At 45.1% G+C, this 25,977-nt stretch overlaps 1 protein-coding gene across 1 annotated transcript in view; it reads right to left on the bottom strand.

Moving 5' to 3' along the window:
- PRKRIP1 (PRKR interacting protein 1) overlaps positions 1–24,251 on the bottom strand; it is a 33,685-nt gene extending 9,434 nt beyond the window's left edge. The window contains exons 1-5 of the mRNA XM_025923339.2: positions 24,066–24,251; positions 23,289–23,367; positions 21,932–22,032; positions 14,766–14,851; positions 13,402–13,469 (exon numbers count right to left, since the gene is read on the bottom strand). Coding sequence (XP_025779124.1) covers positions 13,402–13,469; positions 14,766–14,851; positions 21,932–22,032; positions 23,289–23,367; positions 24,066–24,191 — 460 coding nt within the window. The 5' untranslated portion in view covers positions 24,192–24,251. The remainder of the gene's footprint in view (positions 1–13,401; positions 13,470–14,765; positions 14,852–21,931; positions 22,033–23,288; positions 23,368–24,065) is intronic.
- Between the last annotated feature and the right edge of the window lie 1,726 nt (positions 24,252–25,977).

Genomic DNA, 25,977 nt, shown 5'->3' with positions numbered 1-25,977 from the left:
CTAGGTTTTGGTTGCTTTTAAGTTACGAAAACTAGTAACAGGAAACCTCACCAAAATGGAGTTGAGGGGTTTTGGCAGGGGGAGGTCTCACACTCTACCATTCAAGGTCAGCTGCAGACCCAACAGGGAGAGATGGGCTTGACTTTGCATGTGGTTACTACTCTTCTATCCCAGGCAGAGGAAGAAATGCTTTACTGTGTATCCCCCCCAAAAGCCCAGCCACTGAGAAGCCACCATACTTTGAATTCTCAGTTTACTCCACTGGACTTCCGGTTTGTAACGGCCTTCCCAACTTACCCCTGTCCTCTTTAAAAAAGCATTACCTCGCCTTTGTTCCCCAGACTTGCCTATGGTTTTCTGCAGCTTGTCTGCCCCGACTGCGGTTCTTTTCTATTTCCAAATAACCCCCTTTTGGCTGCTAAGATAACTAGCAATTTTTTTTTAATGTTTTTATTTATTTTTGAGACAGAGAGACAGAGCATGGGCAGGGGAGGGGCAGAGAGAGAGGGAGACACAGAATCTGAAGCAGGCTCCAGGCTCTGAGCTGTCAGCCGAGAGCCCAACGTGGGGCGCAAACTCATGGACTGTGAGATCATGACCTGAGCTGAAGTCAGACGCTCAACCACCTGAGCCACCCAGGCGCCCCAGATTACTAGCAATTTTTATTTTTAAGGTTAACAAACTCAAAATCATGTTCCTGCCAACGTGGCCCATCTTGGGACAGCCCGATCCTGGCTCCTTCAATAGACAACTACATTACAGGATTTAGCAGATTCTATAAACCGAGTAAGCATGTGCAGCACCCTCTGGGAGCAAGGTGGAGGGGACAGTTTGGTTAGGTTGAGGAGGGAGGTTAGGTAAGGCTTTACAAAGAGAGAAAACATGGCAAGAGGAAGGTGGGGGATGACTACAAGCCCTTTGGGCAGAGGGGGATTCAGGGGGCGGGAAAAAGGAAAGAGCGCAGAGCCCAGAGTGCATGAAGTGAGGTGGAGAACAGAGGGGTACACCTGGCGAGGGCAGAGAACCGCTGGAAGGGAGTGGCCAGACCCAACTGGTGGAGAGGCTGGAAAGGAAGAACGGGAACGCGGGAGCTGCTGACTAGATCTCAAGCAGGGTCACCTCGTGGGTAAACACGGAACGTGGAGCCACATCACCTGGGGTCAAATCCTGCCCTGTCCCCTCCCTCCCTCCGGCTCTGTGGGTGCCAGCACTGTTTGGTGCCTAAGGTCACTCAACTGTAAACTGGGGATACCACAGTTTAGTGCCTGTCTCTCAGGGTCGTCGGGAGGATCATGTTAGTATTCACAAAGCTCGTACAGCTGGGGGTACATAATAAATTTTCAATAAACGTTAGCCATTGTTGTAATTTTTTTTAAGTAAACTCTACCCCCAGGGCTTGAACTCATGACTCTGAGATCAAGAGTCACATGCTCTACCGACCGAGCCAGCCAGGTGCCCCTGGTATTACATAATGTTAAAAAAGAAAAAAGAAGCCCAAAATTGAGTCATTTGCCGCCCCCCCCCCCCCCCCCCCCAACGACAGCAAACAAGACTTAATGACAGTTTCAACCTATGCCAGGAATGTGACTTTTAAACAGTGGACCTGAAATTTCCAGATCTACACGGGAGAGGTCATCTGAATGATAAACACCCTGGCATTCCCTTTTGCCCTCCCCACAAAGATTTCCCAGCTTGAAACAATCCTTTCTTTTCTTTTGCTTGTATCTTCTTGCCTGACCCTCCTTCCAATAAAAACCTTCCATTTTGTACACCTCCTGGGGGCATCTCTCCACTTGCTAGATGGGATGGTGTCAATTTCATGAATCGCTTAAAATTAAGCCAATTTGATCCTCAAATTGACTCAGATGAATTTTGTTTGAAGTCACATTCTTATCCATGCGGAGGAACATAAAACTTTTTTTTTAGTTTATTTATTTATTTTGAGAGTGACAGAGCAAGCAGGGGAGAGACAGGGAGAGAAGGAGAGACAGAATCCCAGGCAGGCTCTGCACTGTCAGCACACAGCCCAACGCGAGGCTCGAACTCACAAACCGTGAGATCGTGACCTGAGCCAAAAGCAACAGGCAGACACTTAGCTGACTGAGCCACCCAGGTGCCCCTGGAGGAACAATTTTTTTAAAAGCCAGCGCTGGCAAGGATATGGCAGAAGTGTACCCCACTGCATTCTGTACGTGACAGTAACAACTGGAACTACTCCTTTGGGAAGTAGCGTATTTCAAGAGGCACGGAATCTTTTTAGATTCGATGATCTAGTAATTCCCACTGCTAGAAATGTATCTTAAGGAAATAAACCATAAAGGGGGAAGGGAGACAGGTATATAATAGTTGCTAACGTGTCTTCTAAAGAAGATAAAAAACAAATCAAGCTAATGTCTAACAAAAGGGAAAAAGGTTAGACGTATCATAGCACGTCAACTGCTGGATGTCATCAGTCACTGAAAAAATTAGGAAGGACTGGAAATTCTCACCATATTAAATAAAATAAGCAAAACAGAAAACTGTTCATACGCTGTAACTACATACAAACGACACGTGCATGTGGCAAGAGACTGAAGCAAAAGAACAGAAAGAGGCTTTACTAGATAACATTTGAGCTGTTTCCATTAGTGCTATACTATTGTTTACATAACATTTTAAAATCCAGGAATCTGACTTTATTCACATATTTTAGGAATACTAAGTAAATGCCACTGAGTGTAACTGAAACGGATACTTTTTATTTTTTGCTTCTTTACTTTTTATTTTTACTTTTTACTTAAAATTTTTTTTAATTTTAACTTTTTAATTTTTTTTTTATATTTTATTTATTTTTGAGAGAGAGAGAAAGAGAGAGAGACAGAGCACAAGTGGGGGAGGGGCAGAGAGAGAGGGAGACACAGAATCCCAAGCAGGCTCCAGTTTCCAAGCTGTCAGCACAGAGCCTGATGCGGGGCATCAGCACAGAGACACGGGGCTCAAACCCACAAACCATGAGATCATGACCTGAGCCGAAGTCAGATGCTCAACCGACTGAGCCACCCAGGTGCCCCAACTTTTTAAAGTTTATTGGTCTTTGTGATCTCTGTACCCAACATGGGGCTTGAACTCATGACCCCGAGGTCAAGAGCCACAGGCTCTTCTGACTGAGCCAGTCAGTGCCCCAAAACTAGGCTTAACTTTTAAAAAAAAATTTTTTTTTCAACATTTATTTATTTTTCGGACAGAGAGAGAGACAGAGCATGAACGGGGGAGGGGCAGAGAGAGAGGGAGACACAGAATCGGAAACAGGCTCCAGGCTCCGAGCCATCAGCCCAGAGCCTGATGCGGGGCTCGAACTCACGGACCGCGAGATCGTGACCTGGCTGAAGTCGGACGCTCAACCGACTGCGCCACCCAGGCGCCCCTAGGCTTAACTTTTTAAAAGAACAAATGAAAGAACAGACTAGGAAAAAAAAAATCCTTCCTTGTACTACTGAATTGTAAGGATGTGGGAAAATATTTATGAGACAATGTTATGTGATAATTAGAATAACTATAAATATAGCATTTATATAAATGGATTTATATAATATACACTTAAAAACTGGGATTAAAAAACATGTCATTACAGTGTTAAAGTCACTATTTTCAGTAAGGATTAAATTTTTTTGTGTGTGTGTTTTCTTAATGTTTATTGATTTTTTGAAAGAGAGACAGACAGACAGAGCGTGAGTGGGGGAGGGGCAGAGAGAGAGGGAGACACAGAATCCCAAGCAGGCTCCAGGCTCTGAGCTGTCAGCACAGAGCCCGATGCGGGGCTCAAACTCAAACCCCAAGATCATGACCTGAGCCAAAGTTGGAGACTCAACCAACTGAGCCACCCAGGAGCCCCAGGATTAAAGTTTTGACTTTATTCTTTTCTGCATATTCCAAAAATTTTTATTTTTTTAAAGTTATTTATTTTGAAATCCAGAGACAGTGTGAGCAGGGGAAGGGCAGAGAGAGAGAGAGAGAGAGAGAGAGAGAGAGAGAGAATCCCAAGCAGGCTCTGCACTGTCAGCACAGAGCCCGATGTGGGGGAACTCACAAAATTGTGAGACCATGACCTGAGCCAAAACTGAGAGTCAGACGCTTCAATGATGAAGCGACCCAGGCCCCCAGATTTCTTTTTTTTAATCAATTGATTGATTAATTTTGAGAAAGAGAGAGCGAGTGAGTGAGCGCAAGTGGCAGGGCTCGAGCTCACAAACCTTGAGATCATGAACTGTCTGCATATTCCAAAAATTTCTAAAATGACCATATATTATCTTTATTCTCAAAAGACACAAACAATACGAATAGTTTCTCAACATAGCGCGTATAAGAATTTTGGCACTGAAACAAACAGTTCAATCCAAAACATATATTGAGTTCCTTCTGAACACACCAGGTGACGTGAGTCTTGACCGGGGCAATTTTGTCCCCCCTCCCCACTGGCAATGTCTGGACACCTTTTTTTTTTTTAAGTTTTATTTATTTTCAAGAGACAGCGTGTGGGGGAGAGGCAGACAGAGAGAGGGAGACAGAGAATCCCAAGCAGGCTCCGCACCAGCAATGCAGAGCCTGATGTGGGGCTTGAACTCACAAACCGTGAGACCATGACCTGAGCCAAAATCAAAAGTTGGATGCTTAACCGACTGAGCCACCCAGGCACCCCAGTCTGGAGACCTTTTTGATTGTCAGTAACCTAGGTAACAGTGGGTCCTACTGGCCTCTAGCAGGTAGAGTTAAACATCCCACAGTGAACAGGATATAGCCCCTCCCAGCAAAGAATTCTTCAGCCCAAAATGTCGATAGCAGGATAGCACAGAGGATGAGAAACTGCTCTTGACATACCTAACAACAAATCACCTGAGGCCACCCTGGGTTTCTTTGATAGGGAGGCCTATGTCAGGACAAGTAACATTGGTGTTAGAACACATCGTTTCAGGAGTTCAAGGTTTCAAAAATCCAGATTGGCTTAATGCCATCCTGTGGTGTTGTTCAGACTGCACTACAGGGTGTCTTCACTGAATTACTGGACCGGCAGGGACAACAAACGGGGAGATTTCCTCGTGAACAACAGAATGGAACTCGTAGCCAGCTGTCCCTTGCTGCTTTTTAGAAGGGCCTAAAAAGCTGGACCGATTTCAGTCCAAGCCCATCAAGAACCCAGCGGTGCACAGAAGCCACCTTGTGGCACAACTCGGTGTCACCACATTAAGTTTCTATTCATTTCAATCAGACAACAAGAAGATCTATTTTGTCTTTCACAATATGAAAAATAAGGAAGGAAACTGAGAAGGCACAGTAAAAGGCACACACACTGTCTTTATGACCAGCACTCTATCCTGCTCACTGGTACCAAGCACACACAACCATGTATTATTACTGATCACTGTTTAGTACGTATAGGTGCTAACTTCACAATTAAGCGTAAGAGCAGGGCCCATGAATCTGAACAATGATTTTCAAATTTGTTGGTCTGCAGCCCATAGCTGACACTATTCTTTCAGAATCTGAAAGAAAATTTCACAAATACTTAACCAGAGTGTGATGCACTCTGACAATTTCTAGTCTGTTCTATTAATGTCTGGAAAAATGACAGCTGCAGCCTCAAAACTAACTGCATGACTTAGCGAGTGAAGATCACACCCTCGGCTTGAGAAAACACCGTGTTACTGTGGTGTGACTCCAGGATGTGGCATTATGACAAACATCTGTCTTTTTGATAGAACTGAAGTTTAAGACAGGCGGAGACCCAGGGAGAGGGCACAAGGCTGCTATAAAGAGGCTGGAGGCTCCAGATGAAATCTCCCCGAAAACACTAAAGCCTGCTGTAAGATCTCAAATACACTTCATAGCCTTGGGCAAATTAAAGAAAGGCGACAAAACTGTATGGTCAGGTGCACCAAATGTCTAGAAGAGGTTAGAAAAGGAGGATTCAAGGGGCGCCTGGGTGGCGCAGTCGGTTAAGCGTCCGACTTCAGCCAGGTCACGATCTCGCGGTCCGTGAGTTCGAGCCCCGCGTCGGGCTCTGCGCTGATGGCTCAGAGCCTGGAGCCTGTTTCCGATTCTGTGTCTCCCTCTCTCTCTGCCCCTCCCCCGTTCATGCTCTGTCTCTCTCTGTCCCAAAAATAAATAAAAACGTTGAAAAAAAAAAAAAAAAGAAAAGGAGGATTCAAGAGGACCCAGCTCTGTGATGGTGCCACTGGTCCCCTTCAATTATAGAACCGATTACTAAAAAGTTTATATGCCATTCCAAAGACCCAATACAGGTTCGTTCATTAAGTGCAAACTAACACCTGTTTCTTGTTCTGAAAGAGTTTTTAGACTCACTGGTGAGGGACCACCCCACGCCCCCAAATATAGTAATTACAGCAAGGCATTTGGCAAAGTTATCAAACTACAGAATTTTAGATCGAGAAAGAGCTTATCAGTTATAAGCTAAAAAAGAAATTTCAAATAAGAGAACCCAGATGTTTGAGGTCAGGGTGAGCCAGAAGGAGAGCTAACTCTAGAACTTACCTCTACTGTACTCACTCCATGATCTCATATTACCACTTAGTTTCTTATGCCACGTCTGTTGGTAAGAGGAAAGAAGAGGGAGTCTGGTTGATTTCTTAGTGGGAGAATTAACTCCACACTAAGAGTTTTAACAAACCCGTTCCTGCCAGCCTACAAGGAGGAACTCTCCTGTGGATGTTAAAGGGCTCTGGCCCCCACCCAGGCTCAGTCTGGTTCAACATTTTTATCAATGACAAGGGAATTATGTTTATCAAATCTGCCTATGACAACATCAGAAAGACATGGTAGGCAACATGCTGATTTCAGGATATGAATTCAAAAGGATTTTGGAACCTGAATCAACAGAGCCAAGAGCAGCAAGTTAAAATGCGAAACAGCTAAAGTCCGTGTTTGAATTAAAAACAAAACAAAACTGGGGCGCCTGGGTGGCGCAGTCGGTTAAGCGTCCGACTTCAGCCAGGTCACGATCTCGCGGTCCGTGAGTTCAAGCCCCGCGCCGGGCTCTGGGCTGATGGCTCAGAGCCTGGAGCCTGTTTCCGATTCTGTGTCTCCCTCTCTCTCTGCCCCTCCCCCGTTCATGCTCTGTCTCTCTCTGTTCCAAAAAATAAATAAACGTTGAAAACAAAACAAAACAAAAAACAAATAGAAGGTTCCAGGTAAGATAAAGCAAGCACACGGACTCCTTCTCTCCACTGAATATAGTGACAGGACCTGGACAGAATGATGGACTGTTGAGAAGCAGGCAGACTGCGGAAAAAGACCAGCCTACAAAGTGCCACTGGAACGGTTTTGAATTCCTAGGGTTTTTCCCCACTCCAGTATCCCTCAGTCCAGACTCAGATGTTCAACATGCAGAAGTGAAGCCTGGGCACAGACAGAACACAAGAAACCCTCCGCTTGTAGTCTGAGGAGTAAGAAAGGGGGTTCCCGATGCTCAGAGTAAGGGAAATTCTGTGCTTCTTTGTTCTCCATTCTCTCACACCCTAGCTCCCAGGCCATTCTGCCAGAGTCACAGCGGCAACAGCAACAGCGGCGGCAACGGGGGCCTGCTGGCACAAACACTTCAAACGAGGGGAGCCTTTCTCTCCCATCAGAGGAGCTGTGGGTCCTAAGATAGCCGGGCAAGCCTGCCGCTTTCCCCCTCCGTCCTGGATGCTGGGGCAACTGGAGGAAGGACGAACCAGAGTGGTAACTAAAGCCCCGGCTTTCTGCCTGGAGTTCTGAAAAGGAGAGTCCTAGGGATCCGGAGAGTACAGGAGCAGTCACGGAGAAAAAGATTAGAACCTCCCGAATCCCTGGGCTCACGCTGACAAGCACACGTATGGATGTGGCCCTAGTCATCATACCAAATGCTCTGAGAACCCAACCGACACTGGAGCCGCAACCACAACCTACAGAAGGCTGGCGAGAACCAGGCTGCCTGCCTGCTAAAATAAGTACCAACAAGACCAAAGCCTCATGATAGAGTATTCAAAATGCCCAGGATACAGTAGACAGTTACTTGACATATGAAAAATCAGGAAAATCTCGACTTGCACAGGGAAAGACAATCAACAAATGCCAATGCTAAGATGACTTAGATGCTGGAGTAACCAAATACTTTAAAGCAGTTGCTTAGAAATCTTTCCGGGAAGAGTGAACACTCACTCTCGAAATGAATGGAAAGAGAGAAAATTGCAGCAAATAGAAGGCATATAAAGAAGAATCTACTGGAAATTTCAGGACTTTTCTGAAAAAACACAGTAACTGAGATAAAAAAAATCCATTGGAAAGGATCAACAGCAGAATAGATGGCATAGGAAAGAGATAGTTTGAAGTCAGATCAGTAGGAATTATCCAATAGGAAGACCAGAAACAAAAACGATTGAATAAAACTTTTTCCAAAAAAATTTTGTTTTTAATTTAATTTACATCCAAGTTTGCAGCATATGGTGCAACAATGATTTCAGGGGTAGATTCCTTAATGCCCCTTACCCATTTAGTCCATCCCCCCTCCCACAACCCTTCCAGTAACCCTCTGTTTGTTCTCCATATTCAAGAGACTCTCATGTTTTGTCCCCCTCCCTGTTTTTATATTCTTTTTGCTTCCAAAATTTTTCCAAATTTGACAAAAGACAAACAGGCCTACAGATTGGAGTAGCTCAATGAAATCCAAACAGGATTAAACCAAAGAAATCCATGTGCAGACCCATCATAATCAAACTGTTGACATCTAAAGACAGAAATATTGGGGCGCCTGGGTGGCGCAGTCGGTTAAGCGTCCGACTTCAGCCAGGTCACGATCTCGCGCTCTGTGAGTTCGAGCCCCGCGTCGGGCTCTGGGCTGATGGCTCAGAGCCTGGAGCCTGTTTCCGATTCTGTGTCTCCCTCTCTCTCTGCCCCTCCCCCGTTCATGCTCTGTCTCTCTCTGTCCCCAAAATAAATAAACGTTGAAAAAAAAAAATTTAAAGACAGAAATATTAAAAGCAGCCAGATAAAAATAATGATAGAACAATCTCAATAGTTATAAAATTTTCATCAGAAACCATGCAGGCCACAGAAAGTGGCATGGTATTTCTAAAGTGCTGGAAGAAAAAACTGCCAACCCAAAATTTTTTTTTAAGTTCATCTATTTGAAAGAGGGGTAGGGGGAGAGATTGAGAGTGAGTAAGCGAGTGCAGGCAGGGGAGGGGCAGAGAGAGAGAGAGCAGGCTCCACAATGACAGTGTGGAGCTCAAACAGTGAGATCATGACCCAATGTGGGGCTCGGACTCACAAACAGTGAGATCATGACCTAAGCCAAAATCAAGAGTCAGACACTTAACCGACTGAGCCACCAAGGTGCTCCCTAAATTTTAGATCTAGTGAGAATGTCCTTCAGGAACAAAGGTGATATAAAGACAGCCTCATATGAAGAAAAGCAAAGAAAATTCATAGCCAGCAGACCTCTTCTAACCAAATGACTGAAGGAAGTTCTTCAGACAGAAAGGAAATGATGCCAGAGGTAAGCTTGGAACATCAGGGACAAAGGAGGAACAACAGAAATGTAACTATCTGGTTACTATTATTATTCTAGACAATTCTCCTCCTGATCTTGAAAATGTACTGGATGATTGAAAACAAAAATAACATTATCCACTAGGGTTTTCAATGTATGTAGATGTAATACATAAGACAACCACAACATAAAAGGGCAAGAGACCTATATGGTGACAAGTTTCTACATTCCACTTAAATACCGATTCTAAGTAGACTGTGAAAGGAGTACATATATAGCAAGCTGCAGAGGAACAACTAAAAAGCTAGAAAGAGGGATATAGTTAAAAACACAATACATTACAGTGAGATAAAAAATGTTCAAATAATACAAAAGACAGAGAAAAAGAAACAGAGAAATACAGAAGGAACAACAGAAAAACCCCCAAATAAAATGGTAGCCCTAAAATCCAAACATATCAACATAACAAGGTAGAGACTCTAAGAATGGGGAGGGGGAAACCCATGACTCAAACATCTGATATCTACATGAAACATATTTATTCAGAAGAAAAAAATTTTTAAGTTTATTAGTGCATTTTATTTTTAAATGTTTATTTATTTTTTTTTTTTAATTTTTTTTTTCAACGTTTATTTATTTTTGGGACAGAGAGAGACAGAGCATGAACGGGGGAGGGGCAGAGAGAGAGGGAGACACAGAATCGGAAACAGGCTCCAGGCTCTGAGCCATCAGCCCAGAGCCTGACGCGGGGCTCGAACTCACGGACCGCGAGATCGTGACCTGGCTGAAGTCGGACGCTTAACCGACTGCGCCACCCAGGCGCCCCTAAATGTTTATTTTTGAGAGAGACAGAGGCACGCGCATAAACGGGACGGGCGGAGAGAGAAAGGGAGACATAGAATCTGAAGCAGTCTCCAGGCTCTGAGCTGCCAGCGCAGAGCCTGACACAGGGCACGAACCCACAAACTGTGAGATCACGACCTGAGCTGAAGTCAGACACCCAAATGACCGAGCCACCCAGGTGCCCCAAGAAACATTTCCAATATAGGCAGGGTAAAGTCTAAAGGGATGGAAGCACTTTCAGAATGGCAGAGTAAGGATCTCTAAAAATCTGCTCCTCCATAAAAATAATTAAGAACATCAACAATTGTCAAAACCAACTTTTTCAGAACTCTGGAAACGCTCCTTGGATTGTTCAAGAAAAATGGCTGAACCTTGGTAAGTACAGCAAGTTCTGTGATTCTAATGTCTCTCTCTCACCATATCCAAGGTAGCCCTCATCACCACAGCAGTTGTGGAAGCCAACCGCCTGGCAGCCACTGGAGGAAGAAAACTGTTGGAAGGTCCTCAGAGGTTCCATACTCAGAGCACTGTCCCTACGTGAGCTGTCTAGCTGCTCCCCAGAAACTTCCACTCCCAAGGCTTATCTTCATTCAACCTTAGTGCAAACAGCCCTTTCTCAAGGGTGGTCGTCAAAAACAACCAGTGGCAACTGTTTAACATTGCAGCTGCCTAAGGTATTAACAGTTGGAGCAATCAAGAAATCCATCAAAACCTGAGGAAAAGCTGGGAATTTAGACAGTCACATGCAGAGCTGTGTACATGTCTAAGAAAGACAAGTGATGGTCCTAATCTCACCTCTGGCTGACCTTGAAGCTCTGTGCAAGGAGGGCATGAAGGCCAAAGCAAATTGTGAACCGCCTGCCAAAACGTTGAAGGCATGTTCCTACAGATACGTAGAGCCCCTCGGCAAAGGCTGTGAGACTTGGAAGTTCAAAGAAATCTCTACTCTTCAGCTGACCACTAAGCTAACAAAGCAGACTCAATAAAGAATGCAGGCTTTACAAAATTAGCTCAGGAAATTCACTAAACACTAAATAACAGCAATGACAACACAAAGAAAAAATAAATCACCTAGAGACAAGGACCTTTCTATATCCTGATGTCATGGGTCCAAGTTACAATACCTCCTTCAATATAACACGAGACTGGCTCGGGGCGCCTGGGTGGCTCAGTCGGTTCAGTATCCGACTCTTGATTTTGGCTCAGGTCATGATCCCAGGGTCATGGGATTGAGCCCTGCATCAGGCTTTGCACTGTGTGTGACGCCTGTTTGGGATTCTCTCTCCTTCTTTCTCTCCCCTACTCACACATGCGCTCGCTCCGTCTAAAATAAATAAAACAAAAAACCAAAAACTGTGAGATTGGCTCCTGTGCCCAATCCTCCAGCCCTTGGATCAGTACTGGATGTTCCTGTGTGTGTGGGGAGGAAGAGGGCTGGGAAAGTAATGAGGTGGTTTCTTTCAGGGATGAGGTCCTAGCAATCACATTTCAGTGTTATAAAAGAAATGATTCTAAGAAATGGGAAGGAAGAGTCTAAGACTATACCATACAGAGGGTGTCACGCAGTATATTTACAAACCATAAGGAAACTGATCCTGGAAGGGACCAATCATATTTAGTGTGTCAGTGAAAGTCTGACTTTATCTTAAGACCAAAACTCACAACCGTCTAACCAGGAACCATGCCTAGTCAATCAGGGAACAACCACCAATTCAGTAATGTGTATGCACTTGTCGTTTTTTGGTCTCTTAGCATCTTTGGTCCTTTCCATCTGATGCCCCTCTTTCCCGGGTTCTCAGCTCAGGGGCTCTCAGGGGAGCGGCTGGCACCTCTGGCCATGTGGAGTGCTCAGAGGTGGACAGGACTGGTAGCACTGTGGGACACTGACACGTGACTCACCCCTATTCCTCCTCGTTAACAAAATCTCATCCCAGTCCAGGGTGGCAATGTACCCGGCTCCCAGGGATAAATCATGACAGGTTAAACACGGTCACAACAGTTCGGTTTTCTATTCGTCTAGCCTAATAGCAGCAAGGGATGGCAAAGTGACCAGTGAAATATAAAATGCCATCTGTTGGGCACTTCTGGGGGATCTTCTGCTCTTCTGTTAAAATACCAGCATCCCCTGCACTTCTCTCCCCTTTGGACACAGGTATGATGCCAGGAGCCACAGGAGCCATCTCACACCCACAAAGTAAAGGCCAAGAGAAGTACAGGGGATACTGGGCCTGCCACTCCTGAGCTGCTGAACCACAAGAGACTGCCACCTACCACCAGATTTCTTATTTTTTTTTTTTTTTTAAATTTTTTTTTCAACGTTTTTTTTATTTATTTTTGGGACAGAGAGAGACAGAGCATGAACGGGGTAGGGGCAGAGAGAGAGAGGGAGACACAGAATCGGAAACAGGCTCCAGGCTCCGAGCCATCAGCCCAGAGCCCGACGCGGGGCTCGAACTCACGGACCGCGAGATCGTGACCTGGCTGAAGTCGGACGCTTAACCGACTGCGCCACCCAGGCGCCCCACCAGATTTCTTATTAAGTGAGAGAAATGAACTCTTCTTTGTTTAACTACTGCTAGTTTTCTGGTTTGTTGTTTTTTTTTTTATAACCCAAAGCATTCTTAACTGACTTGCCAAGTGACTCCATCAGGGCCAAAAAAACACAAAAGCACTTTTGCGAGGGACATCCCCTCAGTCTTTCCTACTGGACAAGAATGAGGCACGGTGCAGCCCCGGGTACCCCACAACCACAGGGAGGACATGCACCTGCCTGAGGACAAGGAGCCAGGGGACAGAGGGAGACAAAGAAGGCCAGTAACATCACTGAGCTCATTTACTAGCCATCCCTGAAGGGAGGTCTGTCCTGACTTAATGCCAGTCAGCATCTTTCTTTTTGCTTACACCAGTTTAACATTCTGACACTTGCAATTAAATGAGTCCTAACTAATGGAAATAAGTCCTCGTGTCTTCAGTGGCCAGCCAACCAGCTCCAAATTCTAAATCTCACTCCTGATAGGTGAGAAAGATCCCAACCAAGAAAAGCAGGTACCACTCACCTTCTTTTTGTTTCTTCTGTTCAAGTTTCATCTTCTTTGCCAATAATTTCTTCTCTTTTAACTTCTGGCTACAAATATAAAATAAATCTATTAATTCCCCCACTACCTTACTATATATTTTAGAAAACAAATAACTACTTATGGAATGTTTAAAGACCTTACAATTACACAAACACTACAATAATGAAACGGAAGAAATACTTTCTCATGATTCTGCTACTCCAACACCATCAACATTATCAAGCTGTTTTCTTCTTGAATCAAAATGAAACAACCTTTCAGAGTCTTGAGGTGATTAAAACAATCTCAGAAATATTGGGAGAGATTTTTCATTCCAAGATGTTTAGGGACTGTTTTTATTTATTTATTTTTATTTATTTTTTTAGGTGGCACTTCATTGCAGCCATCAGCAAAGGTCAGATTTCCGAAGCTGGTGAAGGCTGGGCAGCATTTCCATGTGAAATGTTACAGCTTTATAGGTTTTGTTTCTTATTTAATTCTACATGCAGAAACTGGAACATGATAAAAGAAAAAATACAAAACAGAAAAAAAAGATGTAATCAAGTTGCAGCATACAGATGTGCTCTTTAACTACCTTTACTATGCCTATTGGAAAGCAAAAGAAAAAGAACTATCCCACTACACGAACAGATTGCCAGAAACAGACTAAGAATGAAGGACCGTTCAGGAGCGCCTGCGTGGCTCAGTTGGTCAAGCGTCTGACTCTTGATTTTGGCGCAGGTCATGATCTCATGGTTAGTAAGTTCGAGCCCCACGTTGGGCTCTGTACTGACAGTGTGGAGCCTGCTTGGGATTCTCTCACCCCTTCTCTTTCTGCCCCTACCCTGCTCGTGCTCTCTCTCTCAAAATAAATAAATAAACTTAAATAAGTAAATGAATAAATAAGAATTAAGGACTGTTTTCAGAATCCTGCTCAGCTCTTTAAAAGTCGAGGGAGTATTTATTAAAACACACACACACACATGCAGCCTACATGCTCACATGATGTCACTGAGGGAGGTCACACACCCTAATTTAAGGAACAAGCTAAGGGAACCTTACTCACAGCATATTGTTAAACTTGGTGTTAAAATACAGAAGGGAAGGAGACCCAGAAATCCATGTGAGCACCAAAGTGCTGACCTGAGCTATGGAGAATCTGTACGGGGGAAGGGGGATGTAGTGGTAGTAAGTGACTTAATCTCTTCTCGGTTATTGGAAGAAAGGCCATTCCTCTACTGGGTAACACCTAAGACCTTGACAGGTCATAAGGTGAACTTCTGACCGCAAGGACGACTCATTCCCCAGCTTTCACATTTCTGCCTTTAAGTTTCATCGGTTATGAGAAGCCACAAAGCCCTTACCGCTTTTTTCGGCGCTTTGCTGTCTGCTCTTCTGCAGCAATTTTATTTCTCTCCAGTCTCTTCTGAAACTCTGCGTCCAATTTTTGCTGTGAAAAAACACATCATTTAGACACACTCTGGGCTGGGTATGGGAGCTCTGGAAGTCACACCACTGGGGGTGCCATAGGCACATCCGGGTCTCTGGGGCCACCGTAACCATTAAGAGGATGCCCCCAGTATCTAGTTCTCCGATGGCGAAAGTTACTTCATTCCGTAGGGTGGCAGTCATACACAAAATACGAGAGCATGAGAAGGTGCACACTGTGTATTCCCTGAAGGCAGAGGAAGAATTACCGGCTACGTAGCCAGGGCCTTGGCTAGTGTGACATTGTGATTTACAGTAAGAAACGTATACAGCTGACCTTTGAACAACACAGGTTTGAACTGTGCGGGTCCACCTACATGCGGATTTTTTCGATAAATACAGTCCAGTACTGTATTTTCTCTTCCTTGGGAAGAGAAACATTCTTTTCTCTAGCTTACTTTATTATTTAACATTCTTTTCTCTAGCTTACTTTATTATAAGAATACAGTATATAATACACGTAACCAAATATATGTTAACTGACTACATTATCAGGCTTTGGGTCAATAGTTAAGGCTAATAGAGTTTTAGGAAAGTCAAAAGTTATATACAGATTTTACTGCATAGTGGAGGGGTTGGTGCCCCTAAGCACCTGCTAATAGTCAACTGTATTTGGTCTTCATCCATTACTTCTGGAACGTGGTTCCAAAAGCTCCTATAAATTTCCTATTCAAGAGCCACAGGGGCACCTTTTATTATAATACTTAATTATGTTCCCAGTTTCTGAAACAGCTCCCAAGAGAAAGGTGAAATGGTGTCTTTTTTTTATAACAAGCCCCTTTTCAACCACAGGAGTTTAAGTTAACGAGTGAGTTCTGGAAAGCCCTTAAGGAGCAGGGCTGGTCACCGGGGTAACTTTCAGCCCCACCTCCTGTGCTCCAGGGAGGGAGAGGAGCTGCAGGCTGAACTAACTGCCAAATGCCAATGAGTTGATCAATTGTGCCTTAGTAGTAATGCCGCCAAAACCCCAAAAAGATGGGGTTCGGATGGTTTCCGAGTTGGTGAACATGTGGAGGGGCTGGGAGGGGACAGAAGCTCTGTGCCCCCTTCTTCCACCTGGCTTCTCCTGAGTTCTGTGAGTCCCTCTGAGCAACTTAATTGAACCTGAGGAGGGAGTGGTGGGGGACCTCTAATCCACAGCCAGTCGGTCAGAAGGACAGGGGACAACACCTGGGCCTGGGACTGGCCTTTGAGGTGGTTGGGGGCGGGGAGGCAGTCTCATGGGACTGAGCCCGTTGAACACGTGGCATTGGACATTCTTGCCTGGTGGATGGCATCAGGATTGAGTTAAACTGTAGGATGCTCAGCTAGCGTCACAGAATTGCTTGGTGTGAGAGAAATCCCCACATACTTGGTGACCAGAAGTGTCAGAAGAGAAGCAGAGAACTGAGAGTAGAGGAGACACACAGGAGCACGTTTTTTCCTTACGGTGACCTGGGCTCATCAGATGGAACAGCCAGAGAGGTGGAACCATGGGATTTTCAAGTCCTAATGATGACAGTCATCAGGTGACTGATTCCACAGCAAGACAACACCCAGTGCCATCACTGCTACTAAGCACATACATGTGTCACACAGGAATACGTGAGTGTACACACGTCCATACAAAGCCAACCCTTGTATTATCCCTTCCTAGCAGCTCCCTGTCTCTGAGCCTTCGTTTTCTCACCTATAAAATGGGGAAAAGACCAATTCCTCTCTCCCAGAGCCTTTAGAAAGGATAACACATGATAACCTACTAGAAAGCACTTGTAAACCACAAAGATACAATGATCTAAAATGCCGTCTCTGAGGCGCGTAGGTGGCTCAGTCAGTTAAGCGTCCAACTTCGGTGCAGGTCATGATCTCACAGTTCGTGAGTTCGAGCCCCGCATCGGGTTCTGTGCTGACCGCTCGGAGCCTGGAGGCCTGCTTCGGAGTCTCTGTCTCGCTCTCTCTGCCCCTCCCCCACTTGCGCTGTCTCTCTCCCTCTCAAACAATAAAATTAAATAAAAAAAAATAATAAAATGCCATCTCTTTCTTCTAGTCAAAGCCTTAAAGGTCAACAGAGTAAATAAGGGGCCAGCAGAGGACAAGGTGGCTTCAACCCCTCTGCTGGCCTGCACTGCCAGGGCTGTGTGGCTCTGCTTAGAGTGACGCAGAAACTCTCTGAGAGCAGAGATCATGAAATAAGAGGAGTCAGGACGCCTGGCTGGCTCAGTCCGAAGAACGTGCAACTCTTGATCTCGGGGTGGCGAGTTCCAGCCCCCCGCTGGGTACAGAGATCACTAAAAAAAAATAAAATAAGTAAAACAGGGTACCTGGGTGGCTTAGTCAGTCGAGCGTCTGACTCTTGATTTCGGCCCAGGGTTGTGGGATGGAGCCCCGAGTTGGGCTCCGCGCTGAGCACGAAGCCTGCTTAAGATTCTCTCCCTCTCCCCCCACTGGGCCCTCTCCCCCACTCACACTCTAAAATAGAAAGTAAAAAATAATAAGTAAATAAGAAAAAAAAGAGAGAAGGGTCTCCTTTCAAGGAACTCAGTTCCGATTAGAGCACCAGAAAGCAAACGACTTAAAAGGAAAAGCATGTGGTCTGTTCACAGCTGGACCGTAAACGCACTCTGCTGCCGGAGCAGCTGCAGCCAACAAGTGACCCACCGGAGCCCCGTCAGGCTTGGCAGGACTTGAGCTCACCACGAGCTCTTCCAGTGGCGACGCCGTTAGTCACCGTGAAAGGTGAGGACACCCTTGCCTCTTTGTTTCTTCTAACCTCAGAGCCTGTCTTTCGCCGTGTGAAATAAGAACCTGCGTGTCTGTGTGGATTCAAGGTCTGTGAAACATTTTTCTGTATTTTCCCTGGGTCTTTGATCAATGTATAAAAACCAGACTAGCTGATGGTAGTTGAGCCAACAGCCTGCTCTGTTTCCTTCCCTCTAAAGTAGTTTCAATATGAAGCTAAAGTAGCTTCAGATAGTTTCTACATAGAGTTTTATTTATTCTTGGTAGTGGAAAACCCACTACAGTGACTAGGTAGAGGTGTGACCAGCCACCAGAAACTCCCCACTAGAATTGAGAATGCCACATCCAGAGGACGGCAGTAGCTGGAGAAGAACCACCAACAGCTGGGGGCCAAGAGAGACGGAGGACAAGCAAACAGCAGGTGAAAACCACCACGGCAATGATTCCCTTCTGTTCCAAAATCATAAAGGTATTTTTCAAACTCAATTTTTGGCCATTCCAGTAAATTTTTACATATTTTCTTCTGTATCATATCTATCCCTTTAATAATTTCCCTGGCATTTTACGTTGGAAAATTTCCAACATAGAAAAGTTGAGGGAATCATACAGTCTGTATACCCACCACTAAATCCTACAGACATTTTGCTACTTGCTTTAGCACATGCCTGTCCACCTATCTATCCCTCTATCCTTCCGTCAATCCATCTTATTTCTTTTTAACACATTTCAAAGTAAGTTGCAGACACCAGGACATTTCACCTCTAAAGATTTAAGCATGCATATCATCAACTAGAGTTTAATATTTGTTAACGGTTTTTCTGTTTTTTTCCACTTAAGGTAATACATACAACAAAATGATCAAATCTAGAGTGTACAATGTAATCACACCAGAAAGTTCCCTCGTACCTTTTCTTATCCAACTCAGAAACAACTATTCTGATTTTTAAAAAATGTTTATTTTGACAGAGTGAGAGAGCTCAAGAGAGAGCTCGAGAGAATCCCAAGCAGCCTCTGCTGTTAGCATAGAGTCAGGTGCGGGGCTTGAACCCATAAACCATTGAGACCACGACCTGAGTGGAAATCAAGAGTTGGACGCTTAACCAACTAAGTCACCCAGGAGCCCCTGATTTTTTTTTTTTTTTCTTTACATACATTAGTTTTCCCTCTTGTAGAACTTCATATAAATGGAATTTTACAGTGTGGTCTCTTTTATGCAAGGCTTCTTTCACTCAGCATGTTGTAAGAATCATCCACACTGTTGCATATATCAGTAGTTTATTCCTTTTTATTGCTAAGTAGTATTCTATTTTTTGTGAATGATTATTTTAATGTTTGTTTTTGAGAGACAGCGCGAGTTGGGGACAGGGAGAGACAGAGGGAGACACAGAGTCTGAAGCAGGCTCCTGACTCTGAGCTGTCAGCGCAGAGCCCGATGCAGGGCTAGAACTCACAAACTGTGAGATCATGACCTGCATTGAAGTTGGACGCTTAACCACCTGAGCCACCCAGGTACCCCTTGTGAATGATTATTTTAAATTTTTAAAGCATTTTATTTCCTTTATATAGGAAAAAGTTCTACAGTGAGTTAATTTTTTTTTAAAGGGAATCATTGGAAAACCACATGCTGTTGCCCAAAGTGGTTTCCTCCTTTATAAAAAGCAAATAAGAGATACCTGGGTGGCTCAGTCAGTTAAGTGTCTGACTCTATCTTAGCTCAGGTCTTGATCTCAAGGTGGTGACTTCACAATACAAATACATATCATTTTAAAGCATGTGAATCTCTAAAACACACAAACGTATTCCATGAAAAAATAGGCACCATAGTCAGAGTGAGGAAAAGGTCCTACATTGCATGGTGTAAGATTAATAATGAGAGGTAATCTCTCATACATGTTAAAAGGAGAAATCAGGGGCGCCTGGGTGGCTCAGTCAGTTGGGCGTCTGACTTCGGCTTGGGTCATGATCTCGCGGTTCACGAGCTCAAGCCCTGTGTCGGGCTCTGTTCCGACAGCTCAGAGCCTACAGCCTGCTTTGGAGTGAGGGAGGGAGGGAGGGAGGGTCTCTGCCCCTACCCCACTCATGCTCTCTCTCTCAAAAATAAATAAAAACATTAAAACAAATTTTTTTTAATAAAAAAATTAAAAAATTTAAAAAGGAGAAATCAAATGTGGGAATCACAAAGAATTTGCCAAATAATATTTGGTTTTTATTAATTGCCAGGTTGGAAAATAGAAGAGCCCTAAAACATCAGGATTTTTTCTGATTTTTACTAATAGTCAAGAATAAAACATAAAGGAGCACCTAGCGCCACTGCAATAAAAAAATCCCTTAAAATCTTGGGGCGGCTGGGTGGCTCAGTCGGTTAAGTGTCCGCCTTCAGCTCAGGTCATGACCTCACAGTTCATGGGTTTGAGCCCTGCACTAAGCTCTGAACTGACAGTGTGGAGCCTGCTTGGGATTCATTCTCTCTCTCTGTCCCTCCCCAACTTGCACTCTCTCTCAAAATAAATAAACAAACTTTAAAAAAAAAACAATTTAAAATCTTTGGGGCACCTGGCTGGCTCAGTCAGTAGAGCACGCAACTCTTGATCTCAGGGTCATGAGTTTGAGCCCCACGTTGGGCATGGAGCCTACTTAAAAACAAGCCCCGCCAAAACTTAAAATCTATGAACAAATATAGTGAGATAAGTATCAAATCTCCATAAATCATCATTGAGAGACACAAAAATTTTTAAACAAAAAAAGATAAAAGTTTCTAGAGGGGATAACTAAACACTATAACATCCATTCTTATTCAATTTAAGTGACAGACTCAACTCAATTCTAGTAAAAAAAAAAAAAAATCCAACACAATTTTTGGTGTGGATAAAACAACTCCAAAACTCTCTCTGAAAAATAAATAAAATAAGCGAAATGTCCAAAGAGCATTTTTTTTTTTCAACATTTATTTTATTTTTGCGACAGAGAGAGACAGAGCGTGAACGGGGGAGGGGCAGAGAGAGAGGGAGACACAGAATCGGAAACAGGCTCCAGGCTCTGAGCCATCAGCCCAGAGCCCGACGCGGGGCTCGAACTCCCGGACCACGAGATCATGACCTGGCTGAAGTCGGACGCTTAACCGACTGCGCCACCCAGGCGCCCCCAAAGAGCATTTTTTAAGAGCAATAAAAAAGAGGTTTCTGGCCCTTCCAGTCAGGTAACAAAAACCTTAATAGTTCTTTAAAAAATTTTTTTTTAATGTTTATTTACTTTTGAGACAGAGACAGAGCATGAGTGGGGGAGGGACAGAGAGAGGGAGACACAGAATCCAAAGCAGGCTCCAGGCTCTGAGATGTCAGCACAGAGCCAGACGTGGGGCTCGAACTCATGAATTGTGAGATCATGACCCGAGCCAAAGTTGGACACTCAACGGACCGGGCCACCCAGGCATCCCTTATGATACAATTTCTGATTTTATTTTTGAAAAAGAGACAGACACAAAGCATGAGTGGGGGAGGGGCACAGAAAGAGGGAGACACAGAATCTGAAGCAGGCTCCAGGCTCTGAGTTGTCAGCACAGAGCCTGACATGGGGCTGGAACCCACGAACCATGAGATCATGACCTGAGCCAAAGTCAGATCCTTAACCACCTGAGCCACCCAGGTGCCCCTCAATTTCTAAAGCCATTCCCAATTCTTATTTGACACCTGTCATGAAGAAATGCCAGTCTCTACGCTAGACAACTCAAAGTAGACACACGCATACACACTATCCACACTAAACACATAGCTGAATGGAATTATAATAGGCATTCAGCCAAAAAGAGAACAACAGAATTAGAAATAATAACTCAAGTGATGCGGGACATCTTGCTTTCTATTCCATTTCACGGCAAATGGACTGGAAGGGAGAGAGGCCTCTGCTGTCCTTTCTGCCCAACTGGAAGTCTCCCTTCTCTCATACATCTCCCAGTGGGAGCATCTTGATGTGCTGAATCTGACCTTGGACTAACCTGGATTTACTTGACGTCTGTTTCCCATGCTGACTTAAGAAGGCAGCCTTCACACCAGGTGTATCTTCTCTTCTTTAAATGCCTCTTCCTGGGGAGCCTGGGTGGCTCTGTTAAGCACCCAACTCTTAATTTCAGCTTAGGTCACGATCTCATGGTTCCTGAGATCGAGTCCCACATCAGGCTCTGTGTTGCAAGAACCTGCTTGGGACTCTCTCCTTCTTAATAAAAAAAAAAAAAAAAAAAGCCAAAAACAGCAGTAGCAGCTTTTTCCTAAAAGTCCCAAGTGTACATTGCCCAAACGCAAGGGCTCAGCCAGCCTTGTCACTCACTGACCTTCTCAGCCATGGCATCCATGTAGTCCTGTCGCTGGTACTCTCTCCGGCGCAGATGCCTGTACACGTGGAACTCTCCACTGCCAGCCCCAGCGCTGGAACCTATAGCCAGGAGAGTCCAGAGTTCTTAATGAAATCCAGTTACCGACACGGGTGACCCTTGATCAAAAAGGACCAAAAAAACAAACTGGAAGTAATGGAAAGGACCATGCCCCACTGAACTCCAGAATCTAGCAGTGACTTGCATAGTGTCGGCATCATTAAAGAATTGTTGCATGAATGTTGAAGGGGAAGTCACTAAAAATTCCACCCTAACACAGTAGTAAGAGGAGAAACAGTCTGCAGTTAAGTGACCAGAAACCTAGAAGATAGCTTAAGACCTTTCCCTCCCCTGCCAGATGACTTCACACTTGACACGCTAAATTTCTACTGAGCTGAAAAGATGTCCATGTCTATTAAAGGAAAAAGGTAGGTTACTAAATAGTATGTGTAGAATGGCCACATTTTTAAAAATCATTTTTCCGGGGCAAGCCTGGGTGGCTCGGTCGGTTGGGCATCCGACTTCGGCTCAGGTCATGATCTCACGGTCCCACGGTCCGTGAGTTCGAGCCCCACGTCGGGCTCTGTGCTGGCTGCTCGGAGCCTGGAGCCTGTGTCGGATTCTGTGTCTCCCTCTCTCTCTGCCCCTCCCCTGTTCACGCTCTCTCTCTGTCTCAAAAATAAATAAAAAAATAAAAACGTTTAAAAAAAATTAAAAAAAATAAAATAAAAATCATTTTTTCTTACACATGAGTGATTTTGACTAGGGGTTTAGAAGGCTGTAGCAGCATGCTACAAGAGGAATGATGGAATTACGGGGGTTCAAAATTTTTCAGACCTCTGTTACTTAGTCCTCTTTATAATCAGTATGTTAATTTACAACCACCCAAAATAATAAAGCTATTTCCAGTTAGATTTAAAAAAATATGTTATTTAAACAATGCAGAAGGGATTCCTGGGTGGCCTGAGCACCTGACCCTGATTTCAGCTCAGTCTTGATCTCACAGCTCCTAGGTTTGAGCACAGAGCCTGCTTAGGAATTTCTCTCTCTCCCTCTGTGCCTCATACCGCTTGCGCTGTTTCTCAAAGTAAATAAACTTTTTTTTTAAGTGCAGAAGAAAATTCTCTAATGCCAAACTGTAAGCAACAATACCCCTTTGCTGTAAGTACAAAGTTACTGAAACAGTGAACTTTTTTTTCCTATTATAGATTTAATTAAATGCTAACTGCAGGATTTTTAGATCTACGCTTCAAAAACTATATTTACACACACACACACACACACACACACACACACACACACACACACACGACATTACCCATTACATCTCGAACAAATTCTGGGGGAGGCCGGGGTGCCCATTCACTCATTTTTTCTGGAATCGGAACTGCTTTGTCCTGCAACATTTAAACACAAAAGCGTTTTTAAGCACAAACCTGCTGACAATCACATCTCTTAAAACCAAAGCATTTTAACTGGATTGGTGAAGAAAGGCTGCTTTGCTCCTTGGACCTAAAGCCGATTTTCTTCGCTGCCTTAGATTTACTTCATCCCATACATCTTTGGGGTCTACCACAGCCCGTGGCCTCGCCAGGGCTACACTTAACTTTCCAAAACAAAACTCAGAAACGTAACTCACCATTTATGGCTGGAAACTTCTAACCCTAACTCTACTACATGCGGAGTCAACCCTTTCTAGCCAAAGGTGTAAGAGACCTCACCCAATTATTTTTATGACTGAGGGAGTGATTTGCTCCGGGTGGCTCAGCCAAAGCCTTTCTAACAATCAGTGCTGTTTAGAAGTTAATAAACCCTTGTGCTAACCCATGAATGCTATCGTTCCAGTCAACGCTTCTGTTCACAGAAAGTTAAACTCTTAAGTGTCTAAAAGCACCCTCATCCGGGCTGGGCTCCAACACAAGGACAGAAGAAGCTCAAGGTCTGCGAGGTAGCCTACTCCTTCCTAAGGGCTGGCCCTGGGGTTCGGGTACTCAGTTCCTAAGTCTAGAGGTGGGAGAGGTGGGCCCGTGGGTCCCCAGCAGCGCCGTAACGGAAGGGGACTCGGAGGAGGAGTCGAACCAGTGCTTCGTCTCACCGGGTTCTTCATGAGCCGCTCCAGCTTGAGCTTCTGCTCTTCTGCCGCATTCTTGGGGATGACGAGCGCTTGTGGCTCTTTCTTGGGCCTCGGCGGTCGCACCGAGGAAGCAGCCGAACTCGCCATGACAGCTTTCCACTTCCCCAAGGCGAGCGGCGGCGGTGGCGGCGGCGCGTACTTATGACGACAGAGCCGCGCGCAAGCGGGGCAAGTGCAGTCTTCTCGCAGGGCGGGGCTGGGGCGGAGTCGCAAGCCGGAAGCATCCTGCTGAATATTCATGAGCTCGTGGCCGAGTAGGTTGTCTTGATCAAAGCTGTTTGCTTTCGTTTCCTGTGTTTGTACAAATCAAGGCAGCCGAGAGCCCAAGTTCCTATGAGAGAGGTGGCCTTGCACGCCCGAGGGTGCGACCCCAGTCGCCCTCTCCAGTTCGCGTACGTGTCGTGGCGCCGCCGGGAGCCCTGCTAATGGCTCTCAGCATCCCCTCCTGCCCCCGGGCCTTTGTCCTGGCCGTTCCTCGGGGCTGGTCCACTCTCCCATTTATGACAATCTTATGAGAAAGAGAAAAGGGCCCTTCCCGTCTGGGAGCTGGCTTGGCACTTACAGCTAGACCTTGATGTCCTCCTGTTGGACGTAAACAATTTCCCAGAACACCGACCTCACACAAGGCATAAACAAGACTGCTCTGTAATCATGTTTGAAAGTAGATGAAAACAGGAATATTGTTGAAACCTCATTCTGGCTCTTATGAGTAACTACTGCTTTTTTAAAGCATTAGCCTCGGTTCACTTTATTTCTTTTTCTCTATTTTTCCTTTTTCTTTCTTTTCTGTTTTTTTTTTTCCCCCATTCTCTTTAAATATTAAGACAGCCAGTCATGGAATTGTGTTGCTTCCTGACAGCACCTAGAGTTAAATCCACTTACTTGAACCCTCCCCCAAATCACTTCACCCAAGCACAAGGGCTACAAGAAGTCCTCTTTCACACCCCCTTGTTGAAGTCAGTGTAGTCTCCTTTCCTAAAAGAGACAACAGACCCCAATTGTTTTTTCAACCGCAGGTGTATTTCTGCTGGTCCTCACACTTGCTAGTTTTCTCCTGTATTTGTCACCAGCTAAAGAATGGGCATTCTATTCACTGCTGTATTTCGACATCTGGGGCAAGGACTGGCTCACAGCGAAGGACACAATTAACCTTTGCCGATGACCATGGGATCCTGGGGGCCAGGCACCTCAGATACTAATGTTGCTGCTGTCTGCACAGCCTGCTCATCCAGGCAGCTCTCTCACTGAGTGTCCCAGTCCAGCCAGGTGACCCCGGTGACAGGGTGTTTTGTTAATGCCTTAAAGCTATTCCTGGCCCCCCCGATAGTGGGTGGTTTTCCAGTGACCAAGGGTGATGAATTAGAAGTCCTTGATTGGCCTATGACTGTCACCGGAACCTAGGGAGAGACTGACCTGGTTGTTGTCATGGACACATGACCTACATCATATACCCCAGCCACCCAGGTACCTCACTTTTCCCCAAACGTACCACACACACAAAAAGACTTTACCTGGAGTGTCTTTCCCTCCCTGGAGAACTGCCCTACGCCCTTCTTAACTTTGTTTAAATGCTAACTCCTCCACGAAGCCTCTTCTGATTGCCCCCCTGTTCCCTCCTCCAGGCAGTCAGTTGCTCCCTTCTTGGTGCTCTCCCTGCTCTGGGTCCTGATGGCTGGCATATGGTAGTTAGCACAGCGTGTCCTCACCATCTGCCTACCCACAAGTCTGGGAGGAGGGTTGAGCCAGAATGCCAGCATCTAATCCTGGCCTTGAGTTGAGTGGTGCTTCCAGAATGCTTGCAAAACAGGAATTAGGGAAGGAGGAAGGGGGCGGGGAGTCAACAATTGCCTGAAAAAATAAAGAAAGAATGGAT

The sequence above is a fragment of the Puma concolor genome, chromosome E3 (genome assembly GCF_028749965.1).
Source record: "Puma concolor isolate L17-30 chromosome E3, mPumCon1.1.hap2, whole genome shotgun sequence".
Classification (NCBI taxonomy): domain Eukaryota; kingdom Metazoa; phylum Chordata; class Mammalia; order Carnivora; family Felidae; genus Puma; species Puma concolor.
This window is presented reverse-complemented; position numbering and strand designations above follow the sequence as displayed.